Source organism: Leguminivora glycinivorella, chromosome 3 (assembly GCF_023078275.1).
Source record: "Leguminivora glycinivorella isolate SPB_JAAS2020 chromosome 3, LegGlyc_1.1, whole genome shotgun sequence".
NCBI classification, from domain to species: domain Eukaryota; kingdom Metazoa; phylum Arthropoda; class Insecta; order Lepidoptera; family Tortricidae; genus Leguminivora; species Leguminivora glycinivorella.
This window is the reverse complement of record NC_062973.1, coordinates 10,090,200-10,112,058: the sequence shown is the minus strand read 5'-3', so window position 1 is coordinate 10,112,058 and position 21,859 is coordinate 10,090,200. Positions and strand designations below refer to the sequence as shown.

The window sequence follows — 21,859 nt, the reverse complement described above, 5'->3', positions numbered from 1 at the left end:
TAAAAAGGCGTAAGTAAGTAGGTATGTTAACTATATGCTTACGAGCATATTAGATGCCTTTGAACTACAAAATCAGACTAGTAAATGAAGAAGACTGACACACCACCTTATGATGTCGCTCCTTAGCAACTCATTCGTATAAGTACTTACATGTTTTATTAACCAGTTTAATGTGCACATTACACTGGTTAATAAAACTTGTCTACCTCTTTTGGCTGTAAAAATAAATCTCAAAAATCTTTTTGAATATGGTTATGGAAATAAAGGCTATGTTATGTTATGTTATGGTTATGGGCTCCGAATTCCGCACTTAGCCTCGGAAAGAGGCCATTGTGCGTGTGCGTGCTGTGTTTGCCGGCTAGGGGTCTAGCCAGCCTAAATCTGCCCAGAAGCGCAGGATCCTCCTGGTGTCTCCACAGGCTTCTCGGATTGACCTCGCCGTTTTGAGGATTTGAGCCCGTTGTTTAATTATTTAAGTATGTCATTATAACTAAGCCCAAATAAATATTGTCATGTAGGTAACTGCTACTAATAAATCTAATTATACATATACAGACTTACTTATTTACATTGGGTTTATGTTCTCGCGTGGGATTTAATGTATTTCTTCAATAAAAACAGGTTCATTTAATGTTCTTGTTTATTAAAAATCGTTACGTAATTAAGTACATACGACATTATCTTCTTAACTTTACATATAAACAAATAATCATCATCATTCACTTACAGTTATCCCATTCATTTCTGTAAACCTAAACATCTGTATATACCAAAATAAATTATCTACATTAAACAACATTTTCGTTATACGAAATAAATTAATGTGACTAGGATTTAATACCATTTTTTTCTCGATTTATTCTAATATATACATATTACGAGCTTAAATACATATATTTATATCTCTACATCAATACTGTCCCTGTAAGTTGGTCAGTCATAAGGCTTTATAGAACAACATACAGAATATTTTATTGCCCCCCTAACATATTAGGCTTAAAATTGTATGACATCATATGTTTAAGCAGATATTGAACACCTACTAAAGTTAACAACAACTTTTAAGCGATTATAATTAGCTAATAAATACAGTAAATTAGTAGATTTATAATGGAGCTGATTGTAAATCTGAAAATAAAATATATATATGTATGTATATTGTATATTAATAGAGTTACTTTTGTTAAATCTGTACTAATTTTACCCATTGTGCATTGTTTTGCCTATAAATCGGTATGTTTAGATCTAGAAAAGCACCTTTACCTAAATATTAAATACATTTACTAGGAACATCAAAGTACTAGGCAAATTATTTATAAAATCACTATTTGTCACTAATTATCTTGCTCTATTGCTCGAAGTTGTACGAGCGATAGAGAGACCGTGAAGGAAATTGATCAAATCAGGAGTGAACAGGCATCTTTTGGGCGAGCTCACTCCATTGTAGACCACGTCTTTGCCTTCGGCTAGTCTGTGGCTAAGAGTAGGCCCATTTATAATTAAAAACAAAATCTTTTTGCCTCGCGATAGACCCTTGTGTTTAACAGTCAGTGTCGAGTGACCAAGACCTTCGGGTCTTCCAGAATACCCTACCAGTACCCATCTCCAGTTTCACTCTGCTCTGGTAGCAGTATCTACCGTAATACTGTTCTGTTTTCTTCTTAAAAATAAGAATTTTTCAAATTTAGGGCTAACATTAGGTACTACTGATATTCGTGTTTAAACTCAAATTCCAACTTTTTTATCTCCTTAATACCTCCGACCGAAAAGTGCTTTAGTTTTTCAAAATCTGCCAGGTCCATTAAGGTGACGCCATGATTGTTCCCATTTAGTTCCACTCCTAGAATGAGGCGATTGTCCATGCGGTCGGCTGTGATGCCTATAACTTGATCTATGATCTCTTCTGAAAATAAAAGGGATATCATATAAATATCGCTATTAATCGCTACGAATCTATAAATAAAAGTATGAATTAGGACCGTTTACTATAAAGCTGCGAACACACGTGCGAAACTGAATGCCGAGCCGTTTAATTTTTAGAGTCAGGTTCAGTTAAATTTTGCAAGCCCTGCCACTGCAAGGGTTAACTACACGTCATAAGTACTCGTACATCGGAGTTTGTCGAAATGAGATTTGCACCGGCGAGGCTGTCAAAATCGTTGCCAATAGCCGGGTCCTCACATAGCGAGGCACGCCGCGAGGCAATGTGCTCAAGCGGCAAACGTCCAATGTAGACGTGCCTCGGCTGAGGCAGGTTGCTTGGCCGAGCAAAACGCGCTCATGCCTCGACCACAGTATAATAAAGAGTACTATCGTACAGTATGGCCACTCCCGCTCCCCGCTGAAAGCGCCACCCACCCTCTCTCGGTTACCTCATAGTTACCGCCTGTCAAAAACGAGAACAGTCGACCTATCATATTTCACTCATACAAGCATGGTACGCGTTCACCTACACGAGCTTAGACTGTGTACTAGGAACGAGCCTCTTTCATATATTTGATCGCCAGTGTCCGAGGTGTGCCTCGACCGAGGCACGTCTATCAATTGTAATTTAAATTCAATTTTAAATATTTTCTAAATGTGTACATGTGACGTGTAAATGTGCCCCTGTGGCCTATTTGCTGAATTTTTCTACATAACACGCATTGCCTCGCGACGTGCCACGCTCTGTGTAAATCCGGCTAATGGAAACTTATCTGGCCTGATGGCTCTAAATCGTTCAGCGTTGCTAATACCTACGGAGGAACTTTTGTTTTGTTATTATTTATATAAAGTTTTACTTACGAGTTTCTGCCGATCTGTTGGTCCATTCTTGATTCGGCATGACGCAAATATGTTTGCCTTCAATGTTGTTGTTTTTGCAATATTCCGGTATAGGTTCATTATCGTCCTCTGCTGTAGGCAGCATCTTGACTTTCCTGTAAAAATAAACAATGTATAATTTGTTTTTTTTCGGATGTTAAAGTGCGTTTTAGGCCCATTTTGAGGACATGGGTAAATCTTGAGTTTTAATTAGGTGATAGAAAAGCTTTGAAAGAGATCTGAAACATGCGTTTTAATAGAGGGAGACTCATATCGAAAAATAATGATGGTTTTGTAACTAAGTAATAAGTAAGTCTTTTCTTTCTTAAGCCGGAAACTTTTGGACCGCACCTCGTAACATGATTACTGTACTGTAAAACTACCAATACATAAATATAAGAAGTGAAATGAGACATGATAAAAACTCACAATTTGTTACTAGTACTTGCAGTTGTAGAGACTGTGACGTGTAATGTCATAGTAAACCCTCCACGAGCCATTGGTGGTAGTTCAAATTCATTCTTTTGGTCAGCGATGGATCTGGAAATAAAATTAAGTATAATTTAAATTTGATTCACTGTTTATAAAAGACCCGACTCTATTCGTCATATACCTACACTAATGTCACATTTATAATGTGCTAAATGCAATGCAAAATTGTCAACAAATTCAAAATTGGGTCTTGATAGTGTTTTTTAACTAGAATTAACTATCGATATACATAATTTGTACAACAACAGGCACTGTTTTGGAAGTGGTTAAGGTACAATTTTCTGCATTAAATTACTGCTTCTATTTCTTTCTGAAATTGCGAGCACATAGTAGCATAAACGTGATTTTTTTATCCACAGAACTTTATTTATATAGAAGAAACAAGTTCATCTATTTGTATAGGGGCCGAGCGTGTCAAATTTTGTACTGAAGTTGTTTCTTGCCTGTAATTTTAAATATGTCTCAGGCTCTTGATTGTTCATAATTTTTGTGTTGTTGCAATTGAATATCACGTAACGAGGCATTTTTTATGTTTTGATTGACTTCAACTTACAAAAATTGACGCCCGAAAGCTGCAAGCTGCGATTAAAGACGGACAACTCAGTGGATTTCACTGAGTTCATTTGACACGCTAAGTAGATACGTTTGCTTGATCTATGGTATATATGACATCTGTGTTTTTATCCTACAACATATTGTTATGACATTCCTATCTAAGGCCATTTTATCTCTAAGGCTGTATACATAATACCTATAGGTCTAAACTTACCCTGATTCCGGTGTCGGCGCAGCGTAAATTTGCGCAATTATTGCCATGCAAACAAAAAACACTGCAACCTCCATTGTCGTAGGTACGTGTACACAAAACTAATCAAAATTTAGAAAAAATGTCCTTAAAGGAATGGTAAAAAAATGGATCAAATTAAAAGGCACCTATTATTAATTGCCACCAAATAATGGTTATGCTAATAGGACCATACTTATTTGAACCACTTTGTGAACTGCTGTTATTGTTTAACCGCCATCCTTTATATCATATATTAATTGTGAGTCAACTACGATTTACGCACATATAGGGGATTCAGTTAGATGCCTTTTCCCTTTAATTTGTTTATAGAATTCCCTCTATTCATGTACCTAACTTGGCCTCGGTGTCGGTGATATGCTCTAGTTTTCATGAAATTACATGAATTTCATAAAATGAGAAATTACCTAATCCTCCTTGGTCACTTTTTCTTTCATATGTGTAATTTATTTCGGTTTTAATTACCTAATGATTGTCATTTTAGGACTTGGTTCCAAATATTTGAAAATATCACTTCCTTAATATGACGATTGCAACAGCAACAGGCTGCTGCGTAATTGCGACAAACTGATTATGGGACATGTATGCACTGTTGGTTTTGTTGCCAAATCGTTTTAATTTGGTTTTGCATTGCAGTCGCGCGATTAAAACCATCAGTCCTTAAGTTCAGTCTGTCTCTTATTTTATCAGGAAGATTAACACAGCCATCCCCGCCTGTCTGCTACAGTACTTAGTACAGTCACCGGTAATAACACCGTACAAAAAGACGGCTGCATAAATATCTGACACGCTCTTATGGCTCTAGAAATAAGATTATGTCAGATATTTATGCTGTCTTCTTTTGTGCAATGTTATTGCCGATGACTGTACCTACTAGCAACATTGCGTTGAAGTTGTTGTCCGAACTTAACCTTAACTCTGACATTCTTATCACAGTCTATTCATTTTATACTCGTAATGCACCTAACACAAACAAACACCTGTGGAATTAGATAATAAGTTCTTAAGGGGAAGCGTATGGAAGCATTGTAGCTAACAAGTAATTTCTTTGTTTTTAGGCGAATCCAATGTGTATACGTTGGGTACTATTGGAGCACATCGCGTGGTGACCACAAAGCTTCCATCAGTGGGTCGCACGAGAGAAGCGATGACAGCAGCAGGCAACACGACGACAAGACTCCTTGGCATCTTCCAAAAGGTACTCGTTCTTATGCTGCCCATCATTCATTTGTCAAAAGGATAACATGAAACTAGAATGCCTTATAAAATATATACCTATGTTGTCCCTTTCCAAACGTTTTGTGTCCTAAAATAACTTAAACATGTTGCATAATTGCAGGCCCCTTAGCCGAATGTCATTTCTACGACGCGAAACGAAAACGAAACGCCGCAAAAGGTAGTCTGGCTTTGTCGCTCCAATACGCAAGAGCGATAGAGATAGATATCTACGAGCGTTTTGTTTCGTGAGCGTTTGTGCATTCGGCTACGCACGCTGGAGTTACTAAAGTTTTAAGGGAATCGAATTGCAACTGGAAACCTTTAATATCTGCCTTACCCCTCCGAAAACAAAGATTCATATTTATTTTTTATGCCCTAAAAGCTAACTTTTTGGCATAAAAATGCAAATTTTGCATAGCAAAACACGTCAATAGTAATATTATATTGTTTTATTTGGATTCGCTTTCAAATTAATTCTTGAAATAAATACCTAAGTTACCTATTCAGAGTAGGTGACATATTACTTAACAGCTTGCGCCATGTAATTCCTGCAGTATTTGACCTTTGGTATTTTTCACACGATCAAATACGTCACTTAATGCGGTTTAGCCTTACTGTGAATGAAGTATGAAATGATGAAATGATTCCTGCCAGAACATTTAGATCAATTGCAGTCAGGTATGTTTTTACCTTGCTAATAGTTAATTAGTTAATGTTAAGAGGCTACGGCAGCAAAAATGCTAAAATGGAAAGGAGCCCCCATTTCAATTTGGGAATTTTAGTTACGTATACTAGTATTATTAACTAGATTTATCGAAAAAAAATTGTCCCTACAGAACAACTTAGTTAAAAGATATTGCGAAAAAATCTTTGAAATCGAGGTTCCGCTCTCGACTGTTTCCTCCTTCAAAACTTAATCAATCGTAACGAAATTTGAGAATCTGAATAACAATGAAATAATCTGTGTCGGACCGTTTAGTTTTTTTGGCTGACTGTTACCAATTTTGAATACCACACCTTTTTTTGCGCCATAATCAATAAAGCCATAATTTTAAGAAAAAAAAACCGCCTTCCTTTGGGGTTCTGGTGATAAATACTTTCAAATGTTGGATTATGTTATCAATTCGTCTGTATATTTTTTAATGTTTGTTATTCGATATCTCCGTCATTTCTGAACCAATTTTGAAATTTGGATGATTCTGAAGTACCTACTTACAGATGAGAATGATTATCAGAACGGAACTAACCAGGGGCGGCTCACTCTTCATCAGCAGTTCCACTGCACCAAATGTCACTGTTCTGGACGTAAGTGCATGCTGTTCTTATAAAAATACCAAAGTCACTATAAGTGTGCCGTTCAGATTTGAGGTGTTCCGTTCTGACCATCATCAGCAGTTCCACTGCACCAAATGTCACTGTTCTGGACGTAAGTGCATGCTGTTCTTATAAAAATACCAAAGTCACTATAAGTGTGCCGTTCAGATTTGAGGAGTTCCATTCTGACCATCATCAGGAGTTCCACTGCACCAAATGTCACTGTTCCGTACGTAAATGCATGCTGTTCCTTTAAAAACACAAAAATCACCATATGTATGCCTTTCAGATTTGAGGAGTTCCCTCGATTTCTCCAGGATCCCACCACCAGAACTGGGTTCTGAGAAAAATGGGACCAATCTGTATGCATATACATTCAATCAAAAAAAAAATTTCAAAATCGGTTCAGTAACGACGGAGATATCGAGGAACAAACATTAAAAAAAAAATTAAAAAAAAATACAGACGAATTGAGAACCCCTTCCCTTGAGATTTGGAAGGCGGTTAAAAAACGGGGAATTTTTGATGGGCTCGAGCGTCTTTAAAAATAAGAATATCAAAAAAATCAAAACGGTCCGACACATAAAAATTATAACAATCTGTGTTCAAAAAATTGCTCTATCGTCAAAAACCAGGGAGGAAATAGTCGAGAGCGTTTGTATGGAGAATTGACCCCTACCGTATCATCTTAACAATAATAATTTCCAGTAGTCTTTCTTTTGTTTACTGTATTCAGTCGTGTTCAGTTACATCTACAGTTACGCTAATACCACACCTCGGACACTGGCGATCAAATATATGAAAGAGGCGCGTTCCTAGCACACAATCTAAGCTCGTGTAAGTGAACGCGTACTATGCTTGTATGAGTGAAATATGACAGGTCGACTGTTCGCGTTTCTGACAGGCGGTAACTGTGAGGTAACCGAGAGGGGGTGGGCGGAACTTTCAGCGGAGAGCGGGAGTGGCCATACTGTACGATAGTACTCTTTATTATACTGTGCTAATACTATGTAACCTACGTATGTGTTCGTGCACAGACTAGATATAATAAAACGCGACTGTACCTACTTATGTGGGTAATGTGGTGGTCTACAGCAGTAACCCTATTCATTCGTTAAAACGTTCATAATGTTCATAGTTATGATTAATTGTCAAAATATATTCTAAAAGAAGCGATATCTGTTGCTATGCATTGGTATGCAATCCATTACTATGCTAATCCTTCCAGCCAGTCACTCGGTTATAAATAGGTTAAGTAGCAGCAACACTAGGAACGAAAATAGAAAAATAAAATATAACACACTGCACGCCAAACATAAATTTGCATGCTCTATTATGATACCATAGATTAATTTAGAACGGAATTCGAATGGAAATATGTAAGCAATCTATACAAAATGCTAAATTCTTTGGTAAACCTGCTATTTTTCAGTTCACATGCAAATTTATTGCGATTAGTTGCTATTCGAGAATTTATGATTAGAGCTCTTTAAGACGCTACAGGACCAAACTGCTAAAATGAAATGCCTTTCAATTTGGGGATTCTAGTTTAATATATTGGTGTCTTTCAAATCGAGGTTCCGCTCTCGACTGTTTCCTCCTTCAAAACTTCAGCAATCGTAACAAAATTTGAGAATCAGAACAACAATGAAATAATCTGTGTCGGACCGTTTAGTTTTTTGGCAAATTGTTACCAATCTTCAATCACACCTTTTTTTGCGCCATAATGAAAAGGGCAGTTTTTGGAAATTTTTGATTGGCTCTAGCGTTTTTAAAAATAAAAATAACAAAAAAAAATCAAAACGGTCCGACACAGATAAAAATAATAATAATCTGTGTTGAAAAAATCATAGCTCTATCTTCAAAAACCAGGAAGGAAATAGTCGAGAGCGTTTATATGGAGAATTGACCCCTCCTGTATCGTCTTAACCTGTGCGAAATGATAAATGATATCCATAGTTAAGTATGTATCTACATGTTGATAATGTGTTGGTCAAAATGGTATAAGTAGCGCATTCAAGATCAATTACTGAGATCAAGTGGTCTAGTTGATTTAGAATTAATTAATTTATTGTTTACTTCGTCCATAAAAATAGTGAGATCATCATAAAATGAATTTTAAAATCAAATGTACCAATGCGAGAGAGAACATTAAATATTAATAAACGGGTTATGAACCTGTAGCTGAAATTAATATAAACATCGAAATCGCGTGAAACTCCGTTTATTACACGTACATTACAGGAAGAGGCAAAAATATCTGGTCCAATAATGGAGCCAAATGAAGTGGCTCGAAGAACTCTATAAGTACACCTGGGTCAAAAAACTTATCCAGTAGTAGGTAGGTAAATACCTGCAATAGGTAAATAAGTACTAAAAGTGACTCATAATTCCACAGTATTTTTGTGGTACAACTTCATGCCTTTCTTCATCACAACCGATGCGTATCGATATGTGTACGATATCTAACTAATAATAGCTTTGACTCATATTGGCAATGATGTGTGCTAAGCTACAAAGGAAGGGTGCTCAAAATAGTAACGAAATGATTCCTACTGTCTAGACACAATTCAATTTTACGCGTCTTGGATGACTTTATGAGAACAGTAAATTATTAACAACGTAAACCAATTGGCATGTAGGTTACAATGCCCACGATTATACCTATTCTGCAAAGCAAAATAAATATTCAAAACAGGTGTTAGCAGTCATTGATTTATAGGTTTAGTATTCATTTATGCTTATCAAGTTATCAGTCACATCACCTATGATGAAATTCTATGCAAAAGAGGAAAGTGTCCTTACGCAGAAAAGTGCATTTTTCTTCCCACTAAGCAGAGAAAATTGACATTTAGATGGAGAAGGAAAGTCTCCTCTCCGAATAGGTGATGGATGATGTGAAAACGTCTATTGTTTGTCAGATACGCCACTGTGGCGCAACCACGACTGTCACATTTGCTATATCTTTCTAGGTTTCAGAATTTCTCAACTAGCGGTCTAGCACAACTTGCGCTCGTCCGCAAGTCCATAAGTACTTGTAGTTTTGTGCTTGATGCATGGACTCTCGCGCGAGGACGCAATTTGTGCTAAACCGCCTAGCGTCCGCTAAGATATGTTAATGCATGCCATGATGCAACATGTCCCGACCAATGTTACAAGGTGTAAAGGGAGCTTCTAGGTAATAATATCCTTTGGTTGATGTCAGGTGGAGTACGTGTTCCTCGTGGGCGTCGGCGGCGGCGTCCCTCACTACACAGACTACGAGCGTCACGTGCGTCTCGGAGATGTCGTGGTGGCCACCCCTGCAGCAGACCTGAGTGACAAGTGAGTTGCCATTGGAGACGGTTGCACAAAACACCGTGTCATTCTAATGCACGAGAAGTGTCATGGCTCCCTGATGTTTGTGGTTTTAGTAACTTATGGCCGTATCATGGTCGTGTTTTTGTCACTTGTCATATCGTGCGTCACTTTTGCACTTACATACCTGTTAGAACGTGACAGACATGGCGACAAATGATAGATATCCTTCCACCTTATATAGTCATTCAAATCCCGACATTTAAAAAAAACTTTCAAAAACTGAATCGCTATAAGGTGTACCTTATAGCGATTCAGTTTTTGTAAGGTAAAGCGGGGCAAATCTCGACTGGGGAGCAAATATAACTGGTCCATTTTTTCAATGTTTTACAATGTTTGCATTATTAAATAGAGTGTCCACCGGTTATATATGGTAGGCGTGATCAGTGGAAATATGTAGAACTCAACACCATAGTGTAATAATGGAAAAAATTGATTAGTTGCAATTATCCCCCAGTCGAGATTTGTCCCGCTGTACCTTACATACAATATTCGTACCTACCAGTACGCCAGCGGCACCAGCATTTTAACCAAATAGGTACACTACGTATAGGGACAAGTATATCAATAGATACTACTTATAATAGGTAGGTACATATAGGGCAAACCCATTCATTCATCGAATACCTACCTTATTTTCTGTCCAGACTGATTCTCTTATTTCCGTAATATTTTCCTTCCGGTGTTCCACGCTTGTTACGTAAATTTTGTCGGTAGGTACATAATAAATTACATAGAGGTAAAAACAAAACACCAGTAAGGAAATGCACGTTATTCATACATCGCAAGAGAAATATTGTGTTTGGGGAATCGTGTTTTATCTAAACACTAAACAAAATATAAATATTCGCTCTTTTTTGTCAATGTATACTTTTGTACGTACATACATAATATTATTGATTAATTTAAGGTGTATAATGCTTATCATTAAAGAACGTGTGAAATACGTAAATAACGTGTCTTCTTGGCGCTCTATATATTTTATGCATACCTATGTGGTTATTCAGACATGCCACTTGAGTTAAAGATAAACTAATTCTGAAATTGCAACGTTCAATAAATAGTACAGTCACCGGCATAAATAAGTGATGATTTCTGTATCTTGTCATATTAAAGTATTGTTTGAAATGTCATACGAAATTGTCAAACATTTAAAAGCGACAGCCGACAACAATCATCACTTACTACGTCCTCGTATTTGCTACAATTGACTGTCGATGCAAATAAATATAGACGAGGCTCGTCTCGTGTAAATCGAGAAATATTAGAAGCCGTTTGTTATAAAACAGAAGAAATAGATATGGTCGTCAATAGTGGTGCTTCAGAAAACATGTGTGTAGGCATAGATTAAATATAAGATCATACCATCCCATACATTGAAATGCGACCGCCTAAGAACGCGCATACACTACACCACACATAGATGGCGCCACGAAAAAAATGTCTTGTAGCTTTCGATTATACTTGTAGATAGCGTTAAGTGTCACTTTTGACATGGATTAATGGCTCGAAAGTGACACTTAACGCCAATCTACAAAATAATCGATGGCAACAAGGCATTTTTTGTGGCGCCATCTATGTGTGGGGTAGTGTATGCGCGTTCTTAGCGGTCGCATTTCAATGTATGGGATGGTATGATCTTCTTATATTTAATCTATGGTGTAGGTAACATAATTTTCCACTGACTTCTACAGAATCTACAGTATTTTTAATAGAGTGTCAAAACAATCATAAATTTCACTCACCTTGCCTTACCTAACAAACCGGCGAAATAATGAGTCAAAACGTCTGGTATGAGTGGCCGGGGAACACCGTGTTTACACCACAAGACCGACTGCAAGTCATTTGACGCAGGTGGTGCGTCACAGAATGTTTTACTACAAATATAGTTTACATCTAGGAATACAAGACATCAATTTTAAGCAGAATTAAGCCTTAAAATACAGCCTTACTTCACGGGCCTGGTGAGTATAATACAGTAACCCCCTTATTCATAAACGTACCAAAGTTATCAAGCCGATAAAGTTCGTTTGTCCTTTTCTATCACACCAATACATCGGAAAGGGACAAACGAACTTTATCGGCTTGATAACTTTAGTGTACGTTTATGAATATGATGTATATGAATTGAAAAAACTGGTATTAATGATCAATCTTTTAACCAGCGGCCCACCTACCGACCCGGCTCTAAACGTAGATGTGTAGTGCATACGTGAGTTACTCGTAGTTGTACCTGGTGGGAAACAGCCACGACCATACGCGTATTTCAGTATAATTTTGCGCATGACATGAATCAGTGCTGTGTAGAGGTCACAGTCTTTATTTATACAATAAATCGTCAGATAATCAAAACTCTATACCAAAGAGGATCGAGTATTAAAGAGAGTTACTGTCAAAGTAAAATGTGTAATCACAGTGCATAGACTGCCATCTCTCGACACAGGCTTAAAACTTTTGAACCTCAGTTTTGACAATTTGGCCCATATTCTTAGCTTGATATGTTTTAAAATGTCAAATATTAATATTAGCGCCATCTAGCCGAGTGTACCCCAAAGGTGTATCGCCATCTAGCTCACCTCACCGTACCTTTTTCTGTATGGTTTTGGGGTACGTTTTTTTCTTAGACTTTATCTGTCTATACGAAGTTATATAGGTCTTTGCCTATACATATTACTATAGACGACCGGTCTGGCCTAGCGCGTAGTGACCCTAACCTACTAAGCCGTGGTCCCGGGTTCGAATCCCGGTAAGGGCATTTATTTGTGTGATGAACACAGATATTTTTTCCTGAGTCGTGGATGTTTTCTATGTATATAAGTGTGTATTTAACTAATAACTATATAAGTTTATCGTTGCCTAGCATTCATAGTTTGGGGCTAGGTTGATCTGTGTAAGGTGTCTCCCAATATTTATTTATTTATTACTATCGCAAGTTCAGCCATGTAAACCTTAGTGTTTATTACAGACACAAAGCTACAATGACAAGGTTGATTTTAGTTTTTTGTTAGTAATTCTCGTTAGGAAAGAAAGTTATGAAATGAAGTTCTCTTCTAAAGACAGCGCCTAGTCAACAGACGCCACGTTTCAATACTTAACTTAACTTATCCACTGTTACTCTTGATAACTTGTTGTATCAACCAATTTTTATCAGCAGAGGGTCGATTTTTATATTTGTTCTATTCACAGAAGCGTTTACGTGTTCTGCGAGAAAGCGGAGCGTAACGAAAAAGGTGGTTGGGACTACGAAGTGAAGCCATACAAGCCTGACAGCTTCCTGCTCCAAGATATTGCTCTGCGGCTGATGCGGTCTCACGCACCTTGGGACTCTTACGTCAATGAAGGTAGGTGACAATTATCATAATAATACATTGAGAAGTATTGTAATGGCGAGGCTGGCTTAGTAATATCAAAGACATATATAACTCCGTATAGACAGATAAAGTCTAAGAAAAAAACGTACCTGAGCAGTTCCCGGCAACTTTGTACATAGCCACGTCAGCTAATTTTAATTGATCCTATTTTGTTACCAACATTTAGTAATATAAGTCGACTTCCGTAAGATATATACAGGTTAATTGTTATAATTAAGAAAATATAGATACTAGAGAACCTTAATGACGAAATAAAACTTAATAAAATCTCAATTCATCAAGAAAATCCTGGTAACAAAATAGGAATTAATAAAAACAAATTTAACTTTTTCCTTAATTTTTGTACAAACTTTTCGAGAACTGCTGACCTCAGTACCATACAGTAAAAGGTACGGTGCCCTAGATGGCATTACACCTTTGGGGTACGCTCAGCTAGATGGCGCTAATATTAATATTTGACATTTTAACACATATCAAGCTAAGAATATGGGCCAAATTGTCAAAACTGACGTTCAAAAGTTTTAAGCCTGTGTGAAGAGATGGCAGTCTATGCACTGTGATTACACATTTTACTTCGACAGTAAATCTATAATACTCGATCCTCTTTGGTAATATGAAAGGCGGGGCTTCGAAGTGAAGCCATGCAAGCCTGACAGCTTCCTACTGCAAGATATCGCGTGCGACTGATGAGATTGAGATCGCACGCACCTTGGGACTCCTACGTCAATGAAGGTAGGAGACATTTGACATACCTACATGGAGAAGTATCGTGATTTTTGATTGTCTTGCGAAGAAGCTAATATCAAGTAATATGAAAGACGAGGATACGAAGTGAAGCCATATAACAGCTTCCTCCAAAATATCGCTCTGTGGTTAATGCGGTCTCACGCTTGGGACTCTGACGTCAATGAAGGTAACAGACATTTATAATGGTGATACAATATAAAGAATACGGAAATTAAAAAACATAATCTTCTTTGATTCAGTTTACTGTAGGTATAAAAAGATTATTATAAAATATATTTTATAAATTATCCTTTTCGGATCATGAATGATGATAAAAGTTACACATAATCCGACAGCAAAGTCCGTAGCATAACAACGTAATCACGTAATCCTTAGTATACTCGTTACGTTCACCTGTCGACGTGACGACCAGTCGTCATAGGAGCGTTACTAACGTGTTACATCAGGGGGTTTTACTATGACTTATATCCTTTATTTATTTTTCTTCTTAAGTTAGGCTATTTTATAATATGATTTATATGATTATAAAAGTAAAATAGAAAATCACTTACAAATAATACAAAATATATAAACACATTATAAAAAAACCCTAACCTAGGGTGCCGCCAGCAGCGGGGCAGAGAGGAACCGTCGGACTATACGCGTCGTGTCCAAGATCACCGCCTTCTGCATCTGGCCCTTGATCCAGCCACCTAGCGAGAGTCTCTTAAGATGTTGGTCGAGACTCTTCGCTATGAGATCGTTCGCTGAAACGACTATCGGAACAATGATCGTCGAATCAACATCCCACTTGGCGGTTATCTCGTGAGCCAAGTCTAGGTACTTACTGGACTTGTCCTTCTCGGCTTTCACGAGATTCTCATCATGGAGGATGGTGATCTCAACGAGCACAGCCGATATTATTGTTAAAGTATGCATATGTATGGATCGTTGACTGTCATGTTAGAATTTTTGATTATTACCTATATATAGTAAGTACTAAGTACCCTTTAGTAGATTATATGGCTTCCCATCAGAGAACGGTTCTTATGTGTGTAGGTCCTTTCTATTAGAAAATATGGTTAGAGCTATTGTTGGCATGTTGGCTTGTAAAGATGTCTGTGAACTCGACTGTACCTATTTTTTTTATTGCAAACCTAAGGGCGCCGAAACTCAAACTCGCTCTACCCTGATTGAGTGCACGGGCCGGCGCTGAACGTAGTGATTCAATGCTCTTTGATTATAAAATTAAAGACTTGGCTTAAAGGTCTCGTAACCAGGCCATAAAATTAAAAAAAAAAATATTGCAAACCATGGTATGTGTGGTAAATGTGGTATGGTATGTTCATACCAAATCTTTAGAAATTAAAGAAAGTTTGACAGTGGGGTGTAGCAATTTTCCTCAAACCGTAAACTTATAGCAAATAACGTAGTAAAACTGATTCATTCAGGCACAAGTTGTTAATCTAACAGGAAACAGGAAGTAACATCTTGTTATGCTATAATTACATTTATAATGTTACGGTAATTATTCATGACATATTCCGTGGAAAAGTCTGCATAATGATGATCAAATTACGCACATGATATCTATCAGTTGTTTAGGATAGCAATATACCTGGGTGCAATGAAACAGGTTAGTTAAGAGGTAAGGTACTGCGGGGCAAATCTCGATTGGGGGTAAATGTAACTGGTCCATTTTTTACAATATTTGCATTACTAAATAGAGTGCCCACGGGTTGTTTATGGTAGGCGTGTTCAGTGGATACATGTGGAACTGAACATCATAGTGTAATAACTAATAATGAAAAAAATGGATTAGTTACAATTCTTCCCCTGTCGAGATTTGACCGCTGAACCTTAACATGAATAATCGGGAAAATGCACTGGGGATACCCATTGGAAAGTCATGACGGAAAGTAACATGTGAATCACATCTCTCGTCTTCAAATTCATTGCAATGTACTTATTGTATTATTTATTTATTTATTTAAACTTTATTACACAATTGAAAAAAAAAGTACAAATGGCGGACTTAATGCCTTGAGGCATTCTCTACCAGTCAACCATAGGGCCAAACAGAAACTGGCAGAAACTTGTAGTGGCACTGTCACTTTTTATTTTTTCCCAGACCGACATGGTCAGGTGAACTGAGTATCTATGGACCGCTTTACCTCTGTGTACTAGTGTACAACCAAGCTACCATCAAAATCTTATACCGATATAATGTTCATCATTATCGAAAACATAAATATTTTAATTCATTCCCGTCCAATGTCAACTTTTGGTCTAAATTAGATCTGGTTTAAATTAGATTAAAATACTATGAAGTAAAGAAAGTAAGAAAATCTGTAATCCCAACGTGAATTATGTCTAAACTTTGCCATTACCTGTGACCTGTTATTGAATGCATATTATCATCAATAGTTAGAACTGTTAGAAGCGCTGGTAGCCTAGCGGTAAGTACGTCCGACTTTCGTTCTGGAGGTCGCGGGTTCGAACCCCGGCTTGCACCAATGAGTTTTTCGGAATTTATGGGCGAAATGTCATTTGATATTAGCCAGTCGCTTTTCGGTGAAGGAAAACATCGTGAGGAAACCGGACTAATTCCAATAAGGTCTAGTTTACCCTTCGGGTTGGAAGGTGAGATGACAGTCTCTTTCGTAAAAACTAGTGTCTACGCCAAATCTTGGGATTCGTTGTCAAAGCGGACCCCAGGCTCCCATGAGCCGTGGCAAATGCCGGGATAACGCAAGGAGGATGATGATATCATTAATAGTTAATTATCTTCTTCTTTGTTATCAGGGTATGTTAGACGTATATTAAACCGAATTACCGTATTTCAGGATTGGAACGACTCCAAGGTATACCAGGGCGCTGGGAGGCGCCCGTTGGTGGCTCAGACCGTCTCACGATGGACGTCGGCAATGGAGCTTTCATCGAAGTCTCGCACCCTGCGCCCAGTGGCGACCAAGTGTAAGTAAATTATTTACTTTAGGATTGGTATTACTGATTTTAGAGCTTTTCCAATGCTTTTAAAGTGGTTTTTTCTACTCCAGCACTTAAATCTGTCAATTAGATTATTGTCAGCGGTATCCAAATTAAGTTCATTTGAGTAACGATGAGAAAGTCTATTTGTCTATAGGTTCATAGGATTACTGCTAGCAGTAATCATATGAATATAGGAGTTCTGTTAATTTTTTTTTAAAAGCACAACTTCCATTTATCAGGTATGTTTTCATTTACAGTAATAAGTAACTTTTAATAAATAATATAATATTTAGGTTCATAATTTAAATCAAGATAAAAAAATAAACTTAAATGCGTTTTAAATATTAGATATTGCAAAACAAAGGTAAAAATCATAAGTTTATCCAATAATTTTACATTCGACATTTAAATATTCTTGAACGCAACCACATTTTTCGTAATTGAAAACCGGCTTATTTTCTATTTCTCTTGTCTGTGGTACTGGTATGTTTGACATTTGTAAACTTATCACGAAACTATTTGAACTATTTCGGTGGTGTGTAGTTTGTTTTAATTCGACGTTATTGTGCAAAAACATAAGTAATTATGAGTGATTCTGGTGAAAAATGCACTTCCGAAGAAATCAAGGCTATGGGCGCTCAAAGTGACTGACAATTTGTTACATGAAAAGTCAGATAAAGCGTACCAAAAATGTTATGATTGTTTTGACATGGAAATTGCAAAAAAATTGTTTCAACTTTCTCTGAAACGGCGTTGTTGGCATATTTTGAAGAATTGTGCAACAAGTTCTCGCCATCAACAGTGTGGAGTGGACAGAATACTCAATGCTACGACGATCCACACAAATATTCCCATTCATTACATGAAGTAAGTAACTAACCCATTTTATTATTCTCGAATAGGTATGTATGTGGCTGTCGTAGAAAAAGTATAGTATACAATCGTAACATTATGAAGGCTATAAAAGTCTCGTACCTTACTTAGGCCACTCGGCAAGCCTTCGTGGCCTAACCGCGGTACTCAACTTTTATAGCCTTCATAACGTTACCGTTATATAATATACTATTAGATGCTCGTGAGTTATGAAAGGCAACAATGTCGAGCATGAACAAGACTTGTGAAATTGAATGTGTGAATTTATATTCTCGTGCGTCATGGAACTCATGGGTATCAGAATTAAGCTAAGTTTACATTTTAACTCATGACTAATCATACTCACAAAGTTTTACTTTAGTCACTTCTTCGAAATTAGTAGCCTGAGTTGAGTTAAGCTTTAAAATTAGCTTCAAGATTCAAATATATGTAACTTAAATATATATAACTTATTATTATATATATGTGTATATTTTTATTTTGTAAACGTTGTAGTTACGTAGCTGTAGTTTTAACAGCTAAACTTAACGGCTCAGCCACGACATTGGTCTAAGCGCGACAGCGGTGAGCGGCGGCCATACATTGGAGCGAGACACAGCGATGGGACTTTTCATTCGCACGTATGGCTACCGCTCACCGCTGTCGCGCTTAGACCAATGTCGTGGCTGGGCCGTAAAGCTCACTAAGGACCAGTTGCATCAACCACATTTGACAGACACATCATCGTCACGCAGCAGACGTCTATGGAACTTCCCATACAATAAAATTTAACGAACGCTTTAACGGTGACAGACGGTTTGATACAACCGGCCCTAAGTTAGGCATACTAAAGACTTTGCAATTTTTACATCCTTAATGATCCGAAATAATCTTCAGCAAAGATTTACAAGGTTAATTAGTTCAGTATATCGTATCCTTGCAGGGACCGTGGTGGTTTACGCGTACACTGCGCGCCGGTCGCAGGCGGGCGTGCGGTGTCGTGCGCGGGCGAGGCGCGCGCGGCGTTCGCAGCGCACGCCCGCGCACAGGCCTACGACTGCGAGCTGGACGCCGTGCTCGATTCCGTCAAAGGGAATAGAAAGGATTGCTTCGTCTCCATTAGAGGTGAGTTAATAACTACGTAGACAGTTGTATACGGACCGCGGAGCTGTGCGCGGTCTCGTGTAGTTAGAAGACTGTTTATCGCTACGGGTGCTACGGTGTTAAAATACGGCCGCGCACAAGCCTACGATTGTGAGCTGGACGCCGTGCTCGACTCCGTCAAGGGCAACAGCAAGGACTGCTTCGTATCCATCAGAGGTGAATAGATAATAGACAGTATAGTGTAGGGATCGCGGAACTGTGCGCGGTCTCGTGTAGTTATTAGTAGACTGTTTATCGCTACGGGTGTTACGGCCGCGCACAGGCCTACGACTGCGAGCTGGACGCCGTGCTCGACTCCGTCAAGGGCAACAGGAAGGACTGCTTCGTCTCCATCAGAGGTGAATAGATAATAGACAGTAGTGTAGGGATCGCGGAACTGTGCGCGGTCTCGTGTAGTTAGTAGACTGTTTATCGCTACGGGTGCTACGGTGTTACGCCCGCGCACAAGCCTACGACTGCGAGCTGGACGCCGTGCTCGACTCTGTCAAGGGGAACAGGAAGGACTGCTTCGTCTCCAATAGTAGTAGAGGAGTTGTACGAGCATTTGTATGGGAGGGGTCATAATAATTTCCACAGAACCGAAGTTTGGTTTTTTTAGTTCTTTGTGTGTGTCTTTTTGACATACTAAAAATATAGTAAAATATATTTATGCAAAATGCGTTTTTTCGACCGTCAAAAGTTTATGAAAAATTACTATGGGAAAAAATCGTAAAATTTAAAAATCGTCTCTGGTATCAACTTATGGGGAAATTAGGCGGCAAACATTTTTATAGCGTTGATGTTTAGCAAAAATATAAATATTTTTCACTATTTTGGTAAAATAAAAAATGATAAAAATCATAAATTTGATGAAAGGAAGTAATTAAAACATAAATTTCAGCAATGTAATTTTTTCATATGTACCACACCATGGTAAATACGGGTACGATCCGCCTGGTGACAAGCAGTTACATGCGATCCTCCACATGCGCGTTGCTGGCCCTTTAGGGTACCTTTCCACTAGAGATGCGCTACGTGATAGTGTTTGATATCCACCAATCATGTTCACTGTTCACAAAGTGTAGCGCTAGTGGGAACGGGTTCGACTAAGCTGATTATGCATATCAGACGCATCCATAACACATCTCTGGTGGAAAGGCACCCTTAACAGTCCTCACATCACTTTATTCTGTACAACAGTTTATATACAATTTGTAGGAATAGAGATACAAAGGCGAGCTTATCCCTACTACTATAGTGCTACTTGTATAGGTGGAAGGTCAAAGGACGCTCGGAGTGGAGCGTTCGGCGGGTCGTGCAGCGGGGCGGGTGAGCGTCCATACATTGAAATAGACTGAAATCTTCTCGAGGCTAAGGCGTAGGGTTAGAGCCGGCAAAGCTTTATTTGACGTTCATATGCGCATTGTGATATGCCTACTTGAAAAATAAATATTTCATTTTCATTTTCATTCTATGCAGCGTCGATTCAGTACACCTGTATGAGCATCAATGGTTTGACATACACGCCGCACGCCCAAAATGAGCCTGCACTCAGGCCAACACTAGAGCATATGCGTGAGAGGCGGTTATTTACGCTGCGAAAGATTCACGGCAGAGAGCGGGAAAGAGCTTTGTTAGTCTAACAAAGATGGGACCTAAATTAAAACTTAACAGTAATGAGCAGTTTAAACACAAAAGTGTAGAATTTGATATTAACAAACACATATCTGGTCGCTCTGACATACCTCTCGAGGACACGATTTGGTACAACCTAAAGTTTGACAATTTAATTCCAGGTATATCCGACTACCGCGACGGCACGCGCGGCAAGGAATGGCAGCCGCACGCGGCGCTGGCCGCCGCCGCCGTAATGAAAGCCATCGTTGCCGCCATGGACCCGCCCACAGACTAAACACGCACGATTCTTCCATACGTCACCTTAGGGCTTTACACGGTACGAGATCTCACATGCGACCTTCAGTACAATGCGGCGTTTAAGGAAAAATTCTAGGTATATCGGACTACCGCGCGGAAAGGATTGCCAGCCATGAAGGCTATCGTGGCCGCCATGGACCCGCCCACAGACTAAACATGCGCGATTCTTCCATACGTCACCTTAGGGCTTCACACGATACGAGATTTCACATGCGACCTTCAGTACAATGCGGTGTTTAAGAAAATAATTCTAGATATATCGGACTACCGCGCAGAAAGGAGTGAGACTCAGTTTCATTACAATACCGCGTTTGATGCCGAGTTCGTACTCCGTCTAAATGAGCCCTTATAAACCCTTATTCTGATTATTTCTGAAAGCACTCAATGTATGTATTTTATCATTATCTGTGCTTGTATAACAATGTTGTAAAATTGCATTAACTGATGCATTATTTATACCTATTTGATCACTGCCCTAGTAATAAATTATATCTAGAGGCTCTTCCTTCACTGACTGAATGCTTATACTATTTAGTATTTATTGACATTCCTTATACCTATTACCTAACCTTTAAATAAAATCTGACATTAACATTCACGTTATGCCTAAATTATAAGCCATCTACTTAAGGTAGTTTTGCCTAGATTAGAATTTAAATATGAATGACTATTTAAAATGTCAATAGTGTCAATAAACTTTAGTCTTTAGACTAGTAAATTATTTTACAGGATTACTTGCCTTAAATTTGGCTGTTACGAAAATTTATATAATATTTCAACTGATCTAAGATCTTTTGTGGACTGCAAAAGTCCGAATAGTAAATTGTATACATTTCAGTGAGATTTTGTAGAT

The 21,859-nt window shown here is 38.1% G+C and overlaps 2 protein-coding genes across 4 annotated transcripts in view; one reads left to right on the top strand and one right to left on the bottom strand.

Moving 5' to 3' along the window:
* LOC125224711 overlaps nucleotides 1-21,399 on the top strand; it is a 41,522-nt gene extending 20,123 nt beyond the window's left edge. For all 3 annotated transcript variants that reach the window (XM_048128145.1, XM_048128144.1, XM_048128146.1), the window contains 6 exons: nucleotides 5,158-5,297; nucleotides 9,837-9,955; nucleotides 13,175-13,329; nucleotides 16,932-17,061; nucleotides 18,872-19,053; nucleotides 20,868-21,399. In XM_048128145.1, coding sequence (XP_047984102.1) covers nucleotides 5,158-5,297; nucleotides 9,837-9,955; nucleotides 13,175-13,329; nucleotides 16,932-17,061; nucleotides 18,872-19,053; nucleotides 20,868-20,983 — 842 coding nt within the window. In that variant the 3' untranslated portion in view covers nucleotides 20,984-21,399. The remainder of the gene's footprint in view (nucleotides 1-5,157; nucleotides 5,298-9,836; nucleotides 9,956-13,174; nucleotides 13,330-16,931; nucleotides 17,062-18,871; nucleotides 19,054-20,867) is intronic.
* LOC125224717 lies at nucleotides 645-4,294 on the bottom strand. Its single transcript, XM_048128158.1, has 4 exons — nucleotides 4,064-4,294; nucleotides 3,232-3,342; nucleotides 2,785-2,918; nucleotides 645-1,903 (listed from the first exon to the last, which is right to left on the bottom strand). Exons 1-4 carry the CDS (start codon nucleotides 4,135-4,137, stop codon nucleotides 1,704-1,706), a joined length of 519 nt encoding a protein of 172 aa, XP_047984115.1. The 5' UTR covers nucleotides 4,138-4,294; the 3' UTR covers nucleotides 645-1,703.
* Nucleotides 21,400-21,859: the final 460 nt, after the last annotated feature.

Bases quoted from the DNA above. Each gene is read 5' to 3' on its own strand.
- LOC125224717 (XM_048128158.1), bottom strand. From the start codon at position 4,137: ATGGAGGTTGCAGTGTTTTTTGTTTGCATGGCAATAATTGCGCAAATT. The intron at 2,919-3,231 runs GTGAGTTTTTAT...TTATTTTTACAG, and splicing joins GCAAGTACTAGTAACAAATT to GAAAGTCAAGATGCTGCCTA. The intron at 1,904-2,784 runs GTAAGTAAAACT...TTTTATTTTCAG, and splicing joins CAACAGATCGGCAGAAACTC to AAGAGATCATAGATCAAGTT.